Source organism: Salmo trutta, chromosome 18, assembly GCF_901001165.1.
Source record: "Salmo trutta chromosome 18, fSalTru1.1, whole genome shotgun sequence".
Lineage (NCBI taxonomy): Eukaryota > Metazoa > Chordata > Actinopteri > Salmoniformes > Salmonidae > Salmo > Salmo trutta.
In genome coordinates, this window is record NC_042974.1 from 41,203,190 (window position 1) to 41,224,567 (window position 21,378).

Below are 21,378 nucleotides of genomic sequence, written 5' to 3' on the forward strand. Positions count from 1 at the left end.
GTCACGTCCTGACCAGCAGAGGGCGTAATTGTGTTAGTCTTGGTCAGGATGTGGCAGGGGGTTTGTGTTTGTTAAATGTTGTGTGGGTGATTGGACTCCCAATTGAAGGCAGGTGTGTTGAGTTGCCTTTGATTGGGAGTCCTATATAGGAGTGTGTGTTTTTCTTTGGGGTTGTGGGTAGTTGTTTGTGAGCACTGCGTTTGTGAGCCTGCTACACTGTTGCCGTCGTGAGTATTTGTTTATTGTTTTGCCTGTGGATGCTTTACTTAAGTTTATTAAAATAAACTATGAGTATCCACATTCCCGCTGCGCCTTGGTCCATTCTTGATGACGGTTGTGACACTGGGAATGTGATGAAAGAAATAAAAGCTGAAATAAATCATTCTCTCTACGATTATTCTGACATTTCACATTCTTAAAATAAAGTGGTGATCCTGACTGACCTAAAACAGGGAATTTTTACTTGGATTAAATGTCAGGAATTGAGAAAAACTGAGTTTAAATGTATTTGGCTAAGGTGTATGTGAACTTCCGACTTCAACTGTTGTTAGGGTTAAAGTGACTATGTATAGATAATAAACAGCGAGTAGCAGCAGAGTAAAAACAAAGGGGGGTTATCAATGTAAATAGTCCGGGTGGACATTTGATGAATTGTTCAGCAGTCTTATGGCTTTGGGGTAGAAGCTGTTGGACCTAGACTTGGCACTCCGGTACCACTTGCCGTGCGGTAGCAGAGAGATCAGTCTATGACTTGGGTGACTGGAGTCTTTGACAATTTTTGGGCCTTCTGCTGACACCGCCTTGTATATAGGTCCTGGATGGCAGGAAGCTTGGCCCCAGTGATGAACTGGGCCGTATGCATTACCCTCTGTAGTGCCTTATGGTCAGACGCCGAGCAGTTGCAATACCAGGCGGTGATGCAATCAGTCAGGATGCTCTCGATGGTGCAGCTGTAGAACATTATGAGGATCTGGGGACCCATGCCAAATCTTTTCAGTCTCCTGAGGGGGAAAAGGTGTTGTCGTGCCATCTTCACAACTGTCTTGGTGTGTTTGGACCATGATAGTTTGTGGTGATGTGGACAGCAAGGAACTTGAAACTCTCGACCCGCTCCACTACAGCCGTCGATGTTAATAGGGGCCTGTTCGGCCCTCCTTTTCTTATAGTCTATGATAAGCTCCTATGTCTTGCTCACATTGAGGGAGAGGTTGTTGTCCTGGCACTGCTCTGACCTACTCCCTATAGGCTGTCTCATCATTGTCGGTGATCAGGCCTACCGCTGTTGTGTCGTCAGCAAACTGAATGATGGTGTTGGAGTCGTGCTTGGCCACACAGTCGTGGGTGAACAGGGAGTACAGGAGGGGACTAATCACGCACCCCTGAGGGGCCCCCGTGTTGTGGATCAGCGTGGCAGATGTTGTTGCCTACCCTCACCACCTGGGGGCGGCCCTTCAGGAAGTTCAGGATCCAGTTGCAGAGGGAGGTGTTTAGTCCAAGTGTCCTTAGCTTAGGGATGAGCTTTCTGGGTACTATGGTGTTGAACGCTGAGCTGTAGTCAATGAACAGCATTCTCACATAGGTGTTCCTTTTGTCCAGGTGGGAAAGGGCAGGGTAGAGTGCGATTGAGATTGTGTCATCTGTGGATCTGTTGAGGCGGTATGAGAATTGGAGTGGGTCTAGGGTTTTCAGCATGACGGTGTTCATGTGAGCCATGACCAGCCTTTCAAAGCACTTCATGGCTACCGACGTGAGTGCTACGGGGGGTAATCATTTAGGCAGGTTATCTTTACTTTCTTGGGAACATGGACTATGGTAGTCTGTCTGAAACATGTAGGTATTACAGACTCGGCCAAAGAGAGGTTGAAAATGTCAGTGAAGACACTTTTCAGTTCGTCCCCGCATGCTTTGAGTACACGTCCTGGTAATCCATCTGGCCTTGCGGCTTTGTGAATGTTGACCTGTTTAAAGGTCTTGCTCACGTCGGCTACGGAGAGCGTGATCATGCAGTCGTCTGGAACAGTTGGTGCTCTTATACATGCTTCAGTGTTGCTTGCCTCGAAGCGAGCATAAAAGGCCATTAGCTCATCTGGTAGGCTCGCATCATTGGGCAGCTCGTGGCTGGGTTTCCCTTTGTAGTCCGCAATAGTTTGCAAGCCCTGCCACAAGCGACGAGCGTCAGAGCCGGTGTAGTAGGATTCAATCTTAGTCCTGTATTGAAGCTTTGCCTGTTTGATGGTTCGTCTGAGGGCATTGCAGGATTTCTTATAAGCGTCCTGCTCCTTGAAAGCGGCAGCTCTAGCCTTAAGCTCGGTGCCGATGTTGCCAGTAATCCATGGCTTCTGGTTGGGATATGTACGTACGGTCACTGTGGCGATGACGTCGTTGATGCACTTATTGGTGAAGCAAGTGACTGAGGTGATATACTCCTCAATGACGTTGGATTGATCCCAGAACACATCCAGCCTGTGCTAGCAAAACAGTCCTGTAGCGTAGCATCCATTGGTAGGATAGATTGGACAAAGCAGTATATCCTTTGCGTTGGACTCATTAAAGAAAAAATCTTCATCCAGTTCGAGGTGAGTAATCGCTGTTCTGATGTCCAAAAGCTATTTTCAGTCATAAGAGACGGTAGCAGCGACATTATGTACAATATGAGTTACAAACTATGTGAAAAAACTAACAAAATAGTACAGTTGGTTAGGAGTCCGTAAAACGGCAGCCATCCCCTTCGGCGCCATTGACTTAAGAAAAACAAAAACAGGGTTGACATGAAAATGCCCCCTGCAACACCGCCTTCTCAGTAGGAAAACAAAAAGGTAGATGGGTCTAGCTCAATATGCCTTTCATTTCTATTTGCCCTGTAGAGCCCAACTCATACCCTCCATGCCAGCAGCCACTGACAAATGAACGATTAGAGAAGGACAGAGGATAAACAGTGTGATAATCTGTCATCAATTAGTCATTTAATTAGTTAATCACCGGTCCAATTCACCTCCGATAACACTCTAAAACACAATACAGGTGTTTCTGCAACCTTGTGAGTATATTTCCAGCATAATTGTATTTGCCTCCGAACGGGATAATTGTGTTGGTCCTGACCTTTTGTTCCCACCACTATGTGCACAGGCCTTATGAGGAATCATAATTATTATTACTCTCAAAAAGGTTGATGATTCATACAGCACAGTATAAGAGGCAGGTAGGAACAAGAGAGTTTGATGTGAAATGAGGATTGGTTCCATCATGGACGGCTCAACTATAGAACATGTATCTAGGGCTGTGGGGTTCACAAAATTGGTGATTGTCGAGCAAATAACTGTCGGTCTAACGGTAATTGACCGTTAATTAACATAAACACAATTAGCATCTCCTGGCTTCCACAAATAGCCTACAAGCTACTGATGCAGACCTTCGGAACATCTACATTTGAAAAAGTCTAATAAATCCATGTAATATAGCCTACACCTTCACAATTTATCCATTATTTAATTTAGACAGGTCTGAAGAAGCAAGATATGAAAAAAATGTATATTTCAGAAGAACAGAATAGCATACTCTGAGTTATGTTAGGTCCTGATCTGGTTATGCCAAATGGCTGTGGGCTACAATAGTGAATTTAGCAGACAAGATTTGCTTAGAATTCCATGGCATTATTTTATAGTATGAAGAATACAATTGAACAAAACTGAATAAAATAGAAAGGATATTTTCTCCAAACATCTTGAGGGAGTGCGCACATGAAGCTATTCTGTGTTGAGCGGTTAACAAATAAATAGGTATTCCTATATGATTAATTTAGAGTTATTAATGTAACTTTAGTCGTTCTACAAACGTTGGGCTATATGTTTTGATTAAATACATTGTAAGGCTGCATGTTTCGACTAATGATGATTTGAAAAACGTAGCTTGAAAGTGTGTGCGCAAGCTGTACACTCATTCACAATTTGACAAGCACTTGATAATGCCTAGAATTTCACGGCGGCATCCCCTTTGTGTGGCCGTAATGCACCTTAAAAAAGTCCATGCTGTTTTATGGCCAGTGGCCGCTGTGCTCTTCTCGCTGAGTGCTGCGTGCTCCATCACGTGATCGGGTCTTTCTCACAGGCTATAAGTGAAGACCCACACATCGGGGACAACTCTGAGCGCGTCCTTATCCAATTCTGAGGTGCATATTGAAGATATTGGAAGAAATGTCCACATTTACTTTTTGTCAGCCAACAAGATCAGTAGGCCTAACGAACTGCAAAAGCACTACTATCGACATATTCTATTCGGTGTGAGAAATAAATATTCCAAACATAGTTTTGGGATTCGATAGATCCCAAATGAATACCACTAGAATCAGAATGTTTAACTTAAAATGTTGATAAACTATTAGGCTATTTATTCACATTATAAGTGCAGCAATGCACACACATTAGTAGGCTATAAGCGCGAATGTTCCATTATCAGAAAACAACATTATCAAAAGTGACCACAAATGCAATTATGCATGTAATGCTTTTATTATAAAGGTGCATTTTATGGTGAAAATGATCTTCCCCAAACAGGCGCTGCTTAAGTATGCCAGGATCTACACCCCTTGTAAAGCGGAATTATGTGCTTCATTTTAAGTTATTTGGACACTTTAGCTGTGATACAAACCTTATTAAGACATATAGGCCTATGGGCTAGACTACATGATGTGTGCGAATATGATTTATTAACTTTTATAATTTTTTCTTATGCTGGGCATCATTCACAACAGATAATATATAATTCACAAGTGATAGGCTAATATTGTCATCCATCAGACTATTCTTGATTTAATCTTGTCTTTACATATACTAAATAATACATGTGTGAAATTTGTTTTGATTTAGAATGGACCATTATCATGCACCTGTACCGAAGCAGGGTCAGCGGACTTTTATTTGCATTGATGTCAGAGTGATTAGAGGGACAATAGAGTGCTGAGTACCAGGCAGTTAGCAAGTTTGCAAGTTTGCTAGGCTACTAATGATTATCAGCAGCATCAGAGCTTGGAGAAGCCTAATTACCGTGACTAAAGGTTCACGTGGCATTTGACTGCCTTCCTCACTCGTGACCACCGGTGTGTCGGTAATACGGTCACCGCAACAGCCCTACATGTATCCATTAGTCAGTTAACTACCAGAGGGGGAAGCGAAACCGACCCTCCCCCATGACAAATATGCAGATAAAAATGTGTCACCACATGTATCCTATGAATACAGAATACAGAGCAATGTCATGCAACACGTACTGGTGCGTGGTGGGCAGAAGGGAGCGGGCACGCTGCCGTTGGCATGGCCGGTGTCCCAGGGGACACAGTGGTCCCTAAACCAGACACAGCGGATACCGGGGCCAGCGTTGGCACAGCGCTGCTCCTCACCGAAGGCCTGGCAGCTGGGAGGGGTGTAGACCAGCACGTCATTCAGCAGCACACCAGAGAAGCCTCCAAACACATACATGGACCTGGGGAGAGAACACGATCACACTTTATTTTGATAATCCATCTGTAGATGCTCTGCAAATGGTCATGCCATCAACAAACAATCTGTTGATAAGCAACTGCTTGTTAAGGTCATGGTAAGGGTTTGCGTTAGGCTAAGAATGAGGGTAAGGGTTAAGGTTAGAGTTAGGGCTAAGGTTATGTTTAGGGTTAGGATAAGAGTTAAGGTTAGGGTTAGAAGATAGTTGAAATGTTACTGCTAGTCTGTAGAGCATCTACAGATGAACTATCCAAATAAAGTGTTACCGAGAACACAACGCAGGAAATACTCAGAGTACACATTATTACCAGGTAACACTGAGGAAACTGATGTCAGGAAACTGTGAGATAAAATGTTTTATAAAAAAGTAACGGAGGGGCAATATAGTGGATGTGAGTGACTGACCCATTGCTGACAACAGAGGTGTGGCCAAAGCGGTTGACATCACGGTGGAGATCTGGCCTGGGCAGGACTTTCCATTCATCACAAGCTGAAAAGAACAAACATGCACATGATCAGTTTTTGCTTCAGTAGAAACTTGTATCATCTTGTGTAGGGTCAAGCACTCAACCGCAATACCCAAAATTGATACCTCCACTGAGACTCTAGACCAACTCAGTGTCCTTGTGGTTAGAGTGTCCGCCCTGAGATTGGAAGGTTGTGAGTCATACCAAAGGCTGTAAAAATGGGTCCTGATGTGTCTCTGCTTAGCACTCAGCATTAAGGAGAAAGATTGGGGTGAAGGCCCTACGATAGACTAGCATCCTTTCCAGAGGGGTGTACTTGCTTGGATTTCATTTCAGTAGGCCTGTACCATACCACCCTACTGTACATATTGAAACACAGAATACAGTAAGTACCAGAGCCACTGAGACAGAATATCTGTGAGATCTGAGACTGGGTACACACACACGGGCGCACGCACACACACACACACCACGTCTGCACTGTTGCACACACTCACACACACACATAATCTACAATGGAAGTGTCAACTCTACATTATTAACACATATGAGAATCCTTTGAACAGAGGCTGTGGAGAATGGCCTGTATGAATATCATGGTCCCCTATAGGGCTGGGTGTGTCAAGCCCAGCAGTGATTAACACTGTGTGTGAGCAGAGCACTAGGGGCCATACCCTAGAAACAGGGCCATCATAAACAACTAACTGCAGCTAGAAAAGATGCCTTTTACGATTGCATAAATAACCCTAATTACAGTTGAATCCACTGCAGCTGCTATTAGACAATCCTGGGCTGGTGGTGGTGGTGGGCACACAGGCCCTTAATGGTAGTTTGATTACCAATCTCCTAGGACCCTGGTCAGGAACCACACTGATCCATGGGTAGGCTACAACAAGTCTACCTGGAGCAGCTCTGACAACACAGCCCACAATACAGCTAGACAATTTGTCTGTCAGTGATTATCTACCATTCTGCTCAGAGTCAAACAAATAATAATAGAGAGAAAATGATAGTAGGCAAAGCCGATTTCTTCACTTTGATAATATCACGAGCCAAATCATGTTAAATTGAGAGAGTACAACGTTCAGTTTCCTCGCTGTTAGAGGGATCCTCGGAGAGTATAAACGCCAACCTCTTAACATAATGTCTTTGAATTGTTTATTATGTGGCTGCCTCTGAATATGACTTCACAAACCAGTTTAACCATCCATTGATCTTGTCTGTTGGGGATTCTAGGCTGTGGTTCAGAGTAATGGCTCTAAGAGCAATCACGATCGTGCATTTTAGCATTTCATTTTACAGCTTTCTGATGCTTTACAACCCACACGTCCACTATTGCATTAATATGTAAATGTGCCATTTACCCAGATTAGTTGTCCAATATAAACTGTGCTTGGGAGTTAATTGTGCAGCCAGGTTGCAAACGACCACGCAAGTGCTTGGCTAATTGGGACCGTGTTTAAAGGGAAAGACAAGTCAACAACACCAGTCCAGATCAGAAGGCGCTGTAATCCCTTCCTAAAGACCAAGTTGCTCTCTGACAGGGTCATAGTATGATCGCGTTTAAACGTCAATCATTCTAATACTCTCTCTCAGCTGGTCAGACTCAGACCTACAGTACTTTTTGATAGTCGCATAAGATAGAGATGTGCATTGGTGATGCAGTGGCTAAAGGGACAGACCAAAATAAGTATTTGTGACAGACCACCAGTAGTTAAATTGGAATCCTGACGTTAGCACTATCTGAGGCCTACTACCTATCCTGAAGCCTGGAGCTAGAGTGAATCCATACCCCAGACATGCACTGACAGACAGCCCATTGGGTCTTCCAACCACCTGAGGTGTACTGGAGATGGCTGGAGATGACTCTCTATAATGAAACTCACTGATACTTATCCCAACGGTCCCCCTATTTCATTTCCTCCCAGGATATTGGCAGAGGAACCATGAATAATGTACACGTAGACAGGGGGAGATGACAGGAGAATCAGCAGACCAAATCTGCACCAGAGTCAAGAGTGATGGGGAAATCAAACTCATTCAAATGGCAAACTTAATGAAATGTGTTTTTGTGTTCGGGAGCCGCTTTGAGAGACACTGTCTGGAGCTCCAATATAAACAGGTCACTCTTGTTGAAGACGGTGCTGCCAGTTGCCTTTCAGGGGGTGTGGGGACAAAACATTTTTAATTAGAGATCATTTCCCCCAAATCTAATTAGAAGTATGAAGATGGGGTAATGGGGGGGGGGGATTAAACGCAAATTAAAACTGCCATCTGTGTCGACCTGAATTAAATCTCTCGCAGAAGAAAAACACAAAAAGCTAATAACGCTTTCCCCCTCCAAGGTTAGCAGAGAAAAACAAAAACAAATTAGCGCTTAAAACCGTCTCTCAGCGTGCGTGGCGGGGCCGATAGAGAGAGGGAGCGGTAGAGTGAGGCCTCTTCCACAGGTGGAACTAATTAATTAGCTCACAGAGAGACGAGGGGAGACGAGAGGAAGTCATATCAGTCCATTAACTAATAAATGAGACTTTTAACACATTCAACTAGAGAAAACTGTTGACACGTCTCATATGTACTGTAGTAGGCTACAATGTCTTTCAGCAATACTTGAGTAAGAAGCATCCTTCACTATAGCTTTGTTTTGGTCTATAGTAGGTTCCGGCATGTTTTATAAGCAAAATTGTTCAATTATTATAAAAGCAATACAGGGAAAATGCCTTCCACAAACCTGTTCTCTCTATAAGAGGCTGATAATGGAGATTGTTAATTTGGCTTTATAATGAAATGAGTCAACAATGTCCAGTGACAACCCAGTCCTCAGGGACTATAATGAATGACAGGTCGCCAAGAGGCCATGTCTGGCCAAACACTGGCCTATATAACGGAGCTCCAATCACAGAGATTGGTTTTGCCTGAGCTTGAGTGAAGAGTCTACACCACATTCCCCAAGCCAAGCATCAGTCTAGCCTAACACCTTGAACATAAAACAATCAGTTGCCTTCGGATTATAAAAGTGACATTGGACTTTTCATCCATTGAGAGTGGCCTACTCAAGGTGATTGGACTGGCTATTTAAATGACTGAGAATGAAAGTTGAGCAGTGACCCTCCATGACTGCTGGAGAAAGCTACAGAGTCAAGTTCTTCAAACATCTTGTCCTTATCTGGATTTGCTACATCGTCTAATTAGCGGATAAACATTCCGCTTTAATATATTTTCTTTCTTTGAATGTATTACTACATCTACTACCTTAATGACTCATTGACTTAATGTTGTCTCCTCTTTCTCTCTTGCTAGTCCCAATCTTCCTATTTATTTTGTCTCCATCTCTCTATTTTAATTCTCCATCAACCCTCCCCTCCTCTCTCAGTGCAGTAAAACTTGTGAAGGGTGGCTGGTGAACAGAGTCAGGGAGGGCTGGCTGTAGAGATTTAAGGACGCATCCCTCTCCTCCTCCCTTGCCTCCCTCCCTGTGCTCAGAATGTCCCGTAATTCCCCTGCAGAGTGTATACAGTGTATTCAAAACAAATATTCCTAAAAGAGCAGACGCCATCTGGCCGGCTCCCATTCTGCAGCTCTTTATGGGGTGTTAATGATCCCCACTGTATTACTGTCAGCACTGAAAGGTGAGCTGTAACTCACATCCCGAGATCTCCAGTAAAACCCCAGGTAGTCCAAACACACACACACAGGAAGGCACGCACATGCACACACACACACATAACTCTAAACCTTTAGTACTAAACCGCCCTTTTATATCTTGCAGAGGATAGCTTACTAACTCCAAAGAGGGCAAAATAACTTTATTTGACCAGGGGGTAATGAATAGTCTATCATAAGTAGGGCTGTTGCAGTGACCGTATTACCGCCACACCGGCAGTCATGAGTCGTGACCACAGTCAAATTCCACGTGACCGTTGAGTCACGGTAATCTCCTTTTATGCACTCTGGACATGCGTTGGTGGTACCCAACTCACTAACGACCATCAGGTCACTAATGGCCTGGTACTCAGTGCTCTAACCACCTCTGACATCAATGCAAATGCAATGGAAAATCACATCAAACACTTATCATCAAAACAGTATCATGCTTTTAAAACTCATCGTTAGGCTAAATGTTTTGACCTCACTGTGATCGATCAATTTGAAGAAAGAAGTTCAACAACAGGTTGAAACTGAGTGTAAAACATGGTCATTGTGGAGGTTGTTTCAAAGCCAAACACAACGAATTGGACAGCGCTTTCTAAGGTGATGATTCATTCAAAACATTTGCATGTAGAACATCCATATGCCTATATACAGTACGTTTCGTTATGAAAACATGTTACCATCGATGTTCCCAAACAGATTTCACTTGGTTTCCCAAATTAGGCGCTGGGTAGCTGCAGAAACATGGTTGGAGAGCCCATGGCAATACAGAGTTTGGGTGGAATATGTGAGTGAAATAACTGTTCCTATAAGCCCAGACATTTCTATATAAAATCCTGTGTGAAAGAAGAGTTTTGATGGTTGCCACTAAAAATATGAGGATCCCAGATGCTACTATATTTCGGCATATTTCTGCTCCCCTATAAAACCAGAGTAGCCTACCTGGCATGATTTAATTTAATGTATTTTTCCCCCTGCCCCTGTTCCTACCCATTTGATAATGGGCCATTCTAAATCAAAACAAATTGTACATATTAATAAAGACAATATTAAATTGAGAATATTCTGATGGGTGAAAATATGATCACTTGATGAAAGAACAAGGTGTGCCGCCTGAGCCAAGGAACAGAGCGCAAGCTTTATTTTTATTTATTTTTATTGTATTTTCTACCCCCTTTTTTCTCCCAAATTTGTGTCATTGTTACAACTCCCCAACGGGCTCGGGAGAGGCGAAGGTCGAGTCATGCATTCTGCGAAACATGACACGCCAAGCCGCGCTTCTTAACACCCGCCCGCTTAACCCTGGAGCCAGCTGCACCAATGTGTCGGAGGAAACACCGTTCATCTGACAACCAAAGTCAGCCTGCATGCGCCCGGTCCTCCACAAGGAGTCGCTAGAGCCAAGTAAAGCCCCCCGGCCAAACCCTCCATTAACCTGGACGACGCTGGGACTACCTTTCACGGACGTTTTTTTGTGTGTGACTTTTTCAAATAGTCAATAGCTATAGTCACATCATGCAGCCCATTTATGTTTTGATTTCTAAGACATTCTAAGGTTTCACAAGTAAATTTACCAAATAACTCTAAATCTAGTGTGTATGACCTGTTTCAAACGACCACTTTTACGTTCATCATTTTTCTATTGTTTTCAGCTAAGTTCAATTATATTATTCTTACAATAAAATCATACAGTATAAAATAATGGCAAGGGACTCATAAGCATATCTTGTCTGCTAAATGAACTAGCCAATGGCATGGCGAGTAGCCAAATAACATATAGTAGGCCGACTCACATTTGGTTCTTCTGAAATACACTTTCTTCATATCATAATGTTTCTTTAGACCGGTCTAAAATAAATAATGGATTTATTATGCGTTTTATTAAATTGATTTTTTTTACTTTAAAAGAAATGTACAGTGAGGGAAAAAAGTATTTGATCCCCTGCTGATTTTGTACGTTTGCCCACTGACAAAGAAATGATCAGTCTACAATTTTAATGGTAGGTTTATTTGAACAGTGAGAGACAGAATAACAACAACAAAAAATCCAGAAAAACGCATGTTAAAAATGTTATAAATTGATTTGCATTTTAATGAGGGAAATACGTATTTGACCCCCTCTCAATCAGAAAGATTTCTGGCTCCCAGGTGTCTTTTATACAGGTAACGAGCTGAGATTAGGAGCACACTCTTAAAGGGAGTGCTCCTAATCTCAGCTTGTTACCTTTATAAAAGACACCTGTCCACAGAAGCAATCAATCAATCAGATTCCAAACTCTCCACCATTGCCAAGACCAAAGAACTCTCCAAGGATGTCAGGGACAAGATTGTAGACCTACACAAGGCTGGAATGGGCTACAAGACCATCGCCAAGCAGCTTGGTGAGAAGGTGACAACAGTTGGTGCGATTATTCACAAATGGAAGAAACACAAAGAACTGTCAATCTCCCTCGGCCTGGGGCTCCATGCAAGATCTCACCTCGTGGAGTTGTAATGATCATGAGAACGGTGAGGAATCAGCCCAGAACTACACGGGAGGATCTTGTCAATGATCTCAAGGCAGCTGGGACCATAGTCACCAAGAAAACAATTGGTAACACACTAAGCCGTAAAGGACTGAAATCCTGCAGCGCCCACAAGGTCCCCCTGCTCAAGAAAGCACATATACATGCCCGTCTGAAGTTTGCCAATGAACATCTGAATGATTCAGAGGACAACTGGGTGAAAGTGTTGTGGTCAGATGAGACCAAAATGGAGCTCTTTGGCATCAACTCAACTCAACTTTGGAGGAGGAGGAATGCTGCCTATGACCCCAAGAACACCATCCCCACCGTCAAACATGGAGGTGGAAACATTATGCTTTGGGGGTGTTTTTCTGCTAAGGGGACAGGACAACTTCACCGCATCAAAGGGACGATGGACGGGGCCATGTACCGTAATTTCCGGACTATTAAGCGCACCTGAATATAAGCCGCAACCACTGATTTAATTATTTTTTTTGAACATAAATAAGCTGCACATGTCTATAAGCCGCAGGTGCCTACCGGTACATTGAAACAAATTAACTTTACACAGGCTTTAACAAAACACGGCTTGTAACAAAAATAAATAGGCTTTAACGAAACACGGCTTGTAAAAAAAAAAAAATTTGCAGTAAGCTTTAGTTGTCTTTTTGCACTGAGTCAATTCCTCATGGTGCTGTTTCCAACGTCTTATCATCGACTCATTAAGACCAAGCTCCCGTGCAGCAGCTCTATTTCCTTTTCCAACAGCCAGATCAATTGCCTTCAACTTGAAAGCTGCATCATATGCATTTCTCCGTGTCTTTGCCATGATGAGGGTGACAAAATGACTACCGTAATCAGAATGATGGGAAGTTTGAGAGCGCTCGATTTAATCTAAACAGTAAACAAAAAAGTTGTTTGACCTTAACCCGTTCGGCAATTTCATTGGTCTAATGAAAGCTTCATGCCGCCAAAAAACTGAGCACGTCACAGAATGTGTTTTTTTGGGGAAAAAAAATTGAAAGCGGGAAAAATCCATATATTAGCCCGTCATTGTTTAAGCCGCGAGGTTCAAAGCCTGGGAAAAAAGTTGCGGCTTATAGTCCGGAATTTACGGTACCGTCAAATCTTGGGTGAGAACCTCCTTCCCTCAGCCAGGGCATTGAAAATGGGTCGTGGATGGGTATTCCAGCATGACAATGACCCAAAACACACGGCCAAGGCAACAAAGGAGTGGCTCAAGAAGAAGCACATTAAGGTCCTGGAGTGGCCTAGCCAGTCTCCAGACCTTAATCCCATAGAAAATCTGTGGAGGGAGCTGAAGGTTCGAGTTGCCAAACGTCAGCCTCGAAACCTTAATGACTTGGAGAAGATCTGCAAAGAGGAGTGGGACAAAATCTTTCCTGAGATGTGTGCAAACCTGGTGGCCAACTACAAGAAACGTCTGACCTCTGTGATTGCCAACAAGGGTTTTGCCACCAAGTACTAAGTCATGTTTTGCAGAGGGGTCAAATACTTATTTCCCTCATTAAAATGCAAATCATTTTATAACATTTTTGACATGCGTTTTTCTGGATTTTTGTTGTTATTCTGTCTCTCACTGTTCAAATAAATCTACCATTAAATTTATAGACTGATCATTTCTTTGTCAGTGGGCAAACGTACAAAATCAGCAGGGGATCAAATACTTTTTTCCCTCACTGTAGATGTTCCAAAGGCGCGCATCAGTGGCTTGTATGTGTGGAGGCCTAGAGATGCTTAACGGGTTTATGTTAATTAAAGATCAATTACCGTGAAACCGGCAGTCATTTGCATGACAATAACCGGCTGACAAAATGCCATTACCGCCACAGCCCTAATCATGAGTGGCTATGACTAGCTTTTGGTTTAGAGCTAGTTCCACTTTTTAAAGGATGTCTACTGTCCCTGTTACAACAGAACGTGATCTTCTATCTCAGGTAATTGGGGCTGTGCATTTACCCCTATGGAAAGGTATAGCTTTACACATCCACTTGACTTTCATAACAGCCTAAGGCTAATGCTGTTGTTTGTTGAGGTCAAAGGTCAGTGAACACACTTTCCCTAAGGCTGCAGAATGTCACCTGCCAGTTCTTCTTTGGTTACACTCACTGTGTGATCTGTGTGGGTCCAGGCCTGGGAGGCGACTAACACTGGAAAATGACAAATGACAACTGGCTTTAGGAGTCAGGGGTCAACTCTGATGGGAGTGGCTGGGTGGGCGCATGCTGGTGACAGTGAAGATCACATGTATGATGTCTCCCTGGAGGAATGTGTGGTATTGTATGGTAGGGGGTTGGGGTTGCTTATACTTAACTATGTATGTATACGTATTGAGTATGTAACATTTATATCTGTACGATATGCCTGGAGGTTGAAACCAGTAACTTATATTTTCAGCACAAAGGTATCAAATATAGTCAGTTCAAAACACGAGGATTGCATCATACCAAAAGCAGTTGAGGAGGGGATGGTTGTTACCTATGATTTGTCTGTATGCATATGATTGGTCCTTACCTATGTCGTAGGCCAGGAAGTCAGCCGAGAAGCACTTGGCTCCGTTACTGAGGGACGTGTCGTTGTGGGTGTTTCCTCCAAACACCAGCAGAGCCCCATTGCTCAGCACTGCAGTGTGGAGGTACCGCGCCAGACCACTCTCTCTCAGGATCATCCTGTCAACACACACACACACACACACACACACACACACACACACACACACACACACACACACACACACACACACACACACACACACACACACACACACACACACACACCATGCTAATGTATTAATGTGTCAATTATGAGCATGTATGTGCGTGCATGCATGAGTGTGTGCGTGCGTGCGTGCCCATCCCTGGGTGTTGATTACAGCAGTGTGTGGGCCAGTCTGGGTCATGTGGCTTATGCAAGTGAACAGTTGGACTGAAGGTCACTCTCCATAGGCCAGGTCAAATACCCAGACAGACGTCATCCATAATGTGGCACCATGGACACACACACACACACACACACACAAAACTCTACAGGAATATTTCATCCTCTCCCATCTCCTCTGCTAGGGTCAAAGTGCACAGACCCCACCGTCTGCCTAAGTGTCAACTGTACTATCCATAGACACAGAGAGAGTATGTAGGGGTTTACAGACTTGATAGTTCTGAGAGAGTTTGAACATTCCAAATTCCATTTCTGCCTAAGTAGCCTCAGTGTATATTCAACCTACCGACTGTAAATAAATGGACCCATTGCAATAAACTGTGTGCTATGTGTCAGCAAGCTTTGGCAAGAGGGCACATCAACTGCCTCAATAAGTTACCAGTGAATATACAACTGACATCAGACATGAAAGGCAGACAGACAGAACTCCAATTGAGGATCAACAGAGACAGACAGACACCGGCCATGCAGACAGACTGGTCACTGTCAAACCCAACGGATATGTGACAGTCTGGATGATGGGAAACAGAGAGACACAGAGAGAGACAGAGACACAGAGAGACACAGAGAGAGACAGAGAGACAGAGAGACAGAGAGACAGAGAGACAGAGAGACAGAGAAAGAGAGAGAGAGAGAGAGAGAGAGAGAGAGAGAGAGATTGAAAGGGTGTACCCTCCCCTGTCGCCCATCCATCCGTCAAGGTTCAGCGGAGGCCTCCTTTCATATCACACTGTGTATACAATCTCTGCTTCACTGTGAATCTTTCTAGCTCATCCTTCTGTATCTTTCCAGTATGCGCTGTATGCTCATGTGTTTGATGCTGAGTGTCTAGGTATGTGGAAATAATGAGTACCTCCTCGCAACACAATGCTGACTATTGCATTAGTGTGCTTTGACAAATCTGCCTTTCAGCTGTCCAGCACTGAGCGTCTAGACACAGTGTCTGAACACAGGCAAGACAAGCATCTCTGTGTTAAACATCTACCTAATGTAAGACGCCAACGTCTGTTCACTCGACATTTAGCAAATAAATGCATTTTGCTACTGGGGCACTGGGGAATGTAGGCTTATTTTACACACAGTTTTCTCAGGACTGGTAAATTGATACAGCTTGTGAACTTTCAAGTGAATATGCAGCTGCTGATACAAGCACAAACACAGAGAGACAGAGAGTCAGACAGACAGAGAGTCAGACAGACAGAGAGTCAGGCAGACAGACAGACAGACACTTTCTGCCAACCTAATAGCACTCACCAGGTCCGGGTCTGCACCTCATAGCGATACAGCTCGTCCACCAGGCCATACTTGTTGGCAGGCAGGGCCTTGTAGCCCCCGTGGACATACACGCACCTGCCGGAGCTGTCATACACACTGCTGTGGCCATAGCCACCCTGGACGATGGCCCCGTTGGTCTCAGGGACCTGCCAGGAGTTTGTCCCTGTGCGACAGAGAGGCAGAAGAGAAGTGCATCTTAGTGTGAGTGGGCCAGCATGATTGGATCAGCTTTGAGACATACGGTATGGAAAATAAGCATCCATGCTCGTGAGTGTGTGTGCCTGGGTGTGTCAAATGAGAGTGTGTGTAAAAGGCTGACTCTGGGAGCCAGACCAAGCCAGCGGGCTGCTCCACCATGTACTTCAAGTCCCCTTGTGACAGATGGAGGGAGAGCTGGAGAGAGGGGGAGGCCACGGAGCATGTGATACACTGAGAAGCAGACCTCCCAACTCCCACAAGTGAAGGGAAATAGAGAAAGTGAAAAGTAGATAATGGGGAAGGTCAAACAGTTTACTGACAATTTGCCAAGTGAGTTCTTTTTACAAACTATTTCCTTCTTCCTTTCACTTATAGGAAGTCACCTAAAAGGTAGACTCAACTTTCTAAATGGTGACACTCAACTCTCTAAATTTGATGAAATATCACAATATCCATAGTGCTCTAAATAAATAATTATAGGAAAAAAACAGTTTGAGAGAGGGGGACTAGTCTGAGATGGAGAGGGAGGGATAGGGGAGAGATATATGAGGGAGGGATAGGTGAGGGGAGAGAGATGAGGGGCAGGGAGAGAGGGAGGTAATAAAGTGAGTTTCCAGTAGAGCTCAGGCACATTAATGATCGTCTTCTCCTAGAAGGTCTTGCCTAGGTGCCACTTCCTCTTAATGACCAGAGAGCCATCAGGTGTTTTTTGTGTGCTATTGGAGGTACTCGAGGACTGGAGTACCCAACACTGTAGATGTCCCCTCCCTCCCTCTTAAACTCTCTCCACAGGTTTTAATGTGGCTGGACTGGGCTGCAATGAGCCTCCTATAGGCTGAAATGCTTTGTAATGCAGGCGTTCACCTGATTGGTACTCCTCAAAACACTGTAGCTTAGCGCCATCTGCTGGTATGAAAACCTAGGCGTTCAACAGTGGTCACTAGCTCTGGTCAAAAGACCTTGACTCTAATGCAGTCAAGAGGATAACCTTATTTGAGTCAGAAAAGGATATTCATATGATAGGTAAGATCTACAAAACCTTGCAGAGGGCAACTGACAATCTTTTAGAAAATAATAAACTAATATAAACTAACCAAGACTTAAAAATAACTGATGCTGGCACACGATGGAGCTTAACTAACAAAATTACAGTTAACGGAAATGTAAGCTTAATCCACTATAAGCACATGTATATCATTTATTATACAAGAGACAACATTCACAAATTCTACAGCACAACAGCAGTCAAGTCTTCAGTATAAAACGAATAATGAATAATCTATGCTTTCTGGGAACGCTACGAAGTCAGGAAGTTGTGGGCGGAGCTAGAAGGTTGGCTGTCAGAAGTATTACAATGTAAACGTACTTTTAATCCGTCTGTCTAAGTATTTGGAGACATGGCATATGGGGGTGTAGTGAGACACCCGATTGGTTAGACGATTCTCTACTTAACAATCGTCTTGAAAAAACGTATACTAAAAACGTGTAAATCAATCATCCGCCATCATTAGCACAATGGGAAAAAAATCGAATGATTTATTATTTAAATATTGAAAGTGCATGGGCTACGGAGAGAAACAAAATGGTTCCGTTTCAGGCCATGTGGAGGAAAGTGATGCGCAGGCTAGAGATGGGGGTGTGTGCTAGTGGGTCTGGGCAGGTGTGATGTAGTTGATGTTTGTATGATGTTGTCATTTGTATGTGTATGTTGTGTATCGTTAATAAAATATCAAATTAAATCTTACAAAAAAAGATGATAAAGTTAAAGATACTGTGGGGTGTATACGTGTCTGCATATAGACAGTAAGTGTACTTGCCATCATAAGAATAAGACTGCCACAGAGTAATATGCAGGTAATGGTGCTACAAAAGTTTTTTTTAATGGGAAAAGAGAGTTATCTGGGTAAACATTAAAGATCCTGAGCCTTCCATAAATAGATGAGTGACAGCAACACCCAAAGATGACCCCAACAACAATGTATTAATCATTGAGCACCATGAAATGAATACAAAGTTGTTGAGGTCATCTGAGGATGTTGCTGTCTCCTTGCCTATTTTGGAATGCTCCGAAATCTGCCATCGGGTACATGTGGGATGTAAATCTGAAATCATTCATCATGGCTGTCAACCCCACTTAACAACCCAATTCTCTGATTCTCTTGGCTCAGATATATAGCAGGCTAATGGAGGGTGGACTCAGCAGTGGGCTAGTGGACTGATTGATTAACGTCAGACTGAGACAAATCAATTGGTTAAGAAGACAGACAAGAGAGATCAATGGATGGATAGATGGATAGATGGAGGGACGGATACAGTATGTGTGGCTGGACAGACTTCATTCACTCATTCATTTGATTCATCCATCCATCCATATCTCCATTCTTGGACCTACTGATGTTGTACTCCTGCACTTTGCTGATGTAGCTGTAGACGGGTGAGTAGCCGAAGATGACCACCATCACCAGGTCCCCATTGGTCAGTTCAGTCAGGTGGGCGGAGTGTCCCTCCACGGCGTAGGGCTGTCCCTGGACCAGGCTGCTCGGGGTCCTCAGGGACCAAGTTCGACTAGGGATGTTAAAGACCCACAGCTCATCTGTCACGTTGCCTGAACCGGCCTCCAGCTTCCCCCCATACATGTAGATGTCGTCCTGAGGAGGGGGGCAAACATCAGAGGCATGAGATGACAGAGAATATGTGTTAGAGATTGTGTTTATATTTGTAAAGACAGACTAGATTAAAGGGGTTTCTATCACCGACTGCCCTCGACAATATGTCTGCTCTGTGCATGCTTGTGTACAATATGAGAAAAAGGCGAGACAGTGTGTGTGTGTGTGTGTGTGTGTGTGTGTGTGTGTGTGTGTGTGTGTGTGTGTGTGTGTGTGTGTGTGTGTGTGTGTGTGTGTGTGCAATTGAGCTGCAGGACCTTGAGCTTCTCCATAGTGTGTATCAGCTCTGCCAGAGTGGGAGCTGGACCCCAAACACCCCACACACACACACACACACACACACACACACACACACACACACACACACACACACTTGGTATAGCTACGTTGCACCGTGAACACCAACAATCAATAAGAAAGACTGCTGCTATAGCCTCATACTGCAGTCAACCACTGAATCACCTGATACTACAGATAACAATCAACTACCTTAACCTGATAGGTATGCAACTAAAAACCTACTACAGCCAGTGCAGTGATCTAAGATAGCAATACAGTCATACATGCTATGGCATCCTGTTTGTCCAGTGCAGACTACTACTCTACTGCAGCTTTCCATTTCCTAAACATAAAGCAACATATTGTACTGTACAGTCAACCTAGAGGAGCTCCACCCTCACAGAAACAAAGGGAACATCCTAGCACAGGTGACACACTGTGTCGCTACATAGCACGGGGCCAATTATGCCGTATCCCTGGCCACAAACACATCCCACCAGAGAACCAACAGCCTTAAGCGCCTCAATGTATTTTCTGTCAAGGAAATCTGCTTCTCTCTTACTTCTAAATTACCTCCGCACGCACTGCAGCACCCACCTGAATCACGTTTCACTAATCTCGGAAACCCAGAGCAAAAATCTTGCATAATTGAGTAAAACGCTTTATTAAGTTCTGGGGAGAGATGTAACGCGAAAGATACTATGCAAGTTTCAGGCTAGTCTATGAGCCAAACGTCCCCTCCCCTTCCGAAATTCGAAAGATGCGAGCACCTGCGAAATCGTGATTTGTCCAAATGATCAGTGCCGAAGAATTAGCGTACCGGAACAAAGTTCCTCATTAGTTGTCGCATTCCACAGCCTGTTGACAAAGCCTAATACCATTTATATGACATGTCTCTGTCCAAGAGATTACTCTCTCACACACGCAAGGTCTGAGTCGTGTAGTAGAAGCAGACGGGGAGGAAGAGGAGTGCACAAAACACACAGCCAAACACACACTCCAACACACAATTAGTAATCATTTTCGGCTGGAGGGGGGTTTAACCACCGCATCACCAGCTGAGCAGCAACCCCCACGCTTCTGTTTCTACCACGCCTCCCTCGGAAGCTCGATTTCCGACAAAGTGGGGACTTTTATTGAAGGTGACTTTTTTATTTCTGAATACAAAATGTGAATGCCAAGCAGGGGATGTTATATAAATGATAGGATCTGAATGCGCGCGTAAGGCCGAGCTATTGCTTCAGTCGGTATTATAAAATCGATAATGGGCATGAGCGACGGCCTATATTCCTAGCAGCGACAGATGCTTACGGTAATCTCTCAATCCTTAGAGGGGAGATAGAAAATAATGACATATTTCAGGGTAGATGGAGGACTCTTGAATTATAGACGTAGAGAGTAGGGTTGTGTGTGTGTGTGTGTGTGTGTGTGTGTGTGTGTGTGTGTGTGTGTGTGTGTGTGGGTGTGTGTGTATAAACAACAACATGCATGGTCACGCCCACACATGCTCTTCTCCCTGACTCTGAAAGTCTATTCTCTCATGTTCCTGTCTCTAGATTCCAGGTTTGTTGGCTTGATTTCTGTGCTGCACTAGCTCAGCACAAGGCTTACATTTAAAATCTCTTTAATGTAGGTGTCCATTTATATGCTAATTGTGGATTGCTCCTTTCTGTATGTGGGGCTGGTGGATGAAGAACAGCGGTCAAACAGGGCTCTTCACACCCACAGAAGAAATGAATATAGCGAAGGAGAGGGGGTTCATAACGGAGGAGGGAGTTAGACATGTACAACTAAATACGTCTCTACTGCCATAATGTCTAATATAGAGACGTTTCCTCCATTTCCCGGAAAGTTTTCTGTTTTTGATGAATTGACACCTGGAGACACC

The 21,378-nt window shown here is 43.9% G+C and overlaps 1 protein-coding gene across 2 annotated transcripts in view; it reads right to left on the bottom strand.

Moving 5' to 3' along the window:
* The window catches only part of LOC115153302 (attractin-like protein 1), a 332,646-nt gene that overhangs the window by 237,148 nt on the left and 74,120 nt on the right, over positions 1-21,378 (bottom strand). For both annotated transcript variants that reach the window (XR_003867679.1, XM_029698596.1), the window contains exons 8-12: positions 18,938-19,193; positions 16,327-16,510; positions 14,650-14,804; positions 5,898-5,982; positions 5,264-5,475 (exon numbers count right to left, since the gene is read on the bottom strand). Coding sequence is in view for 1 of the 2 variants with exons in the window: in XM_029698596.1 (XP_029554456.1) it covers positions 5,264-5,475; positions 5,898-5,982; positions 14,650-14,804; positions 16,327-16,510; positions 18,938-19,193 (892 nt within the window). In the remaining variant the exon portion in view is untranslated. The remainder of the gene's footprint in view (positions 1-5,263; positions 5,476-5,897; positions 5,983-14,649; positions 14,805-16,326; positions 16,511-18,937; positions 19,194-21,378) is intronic.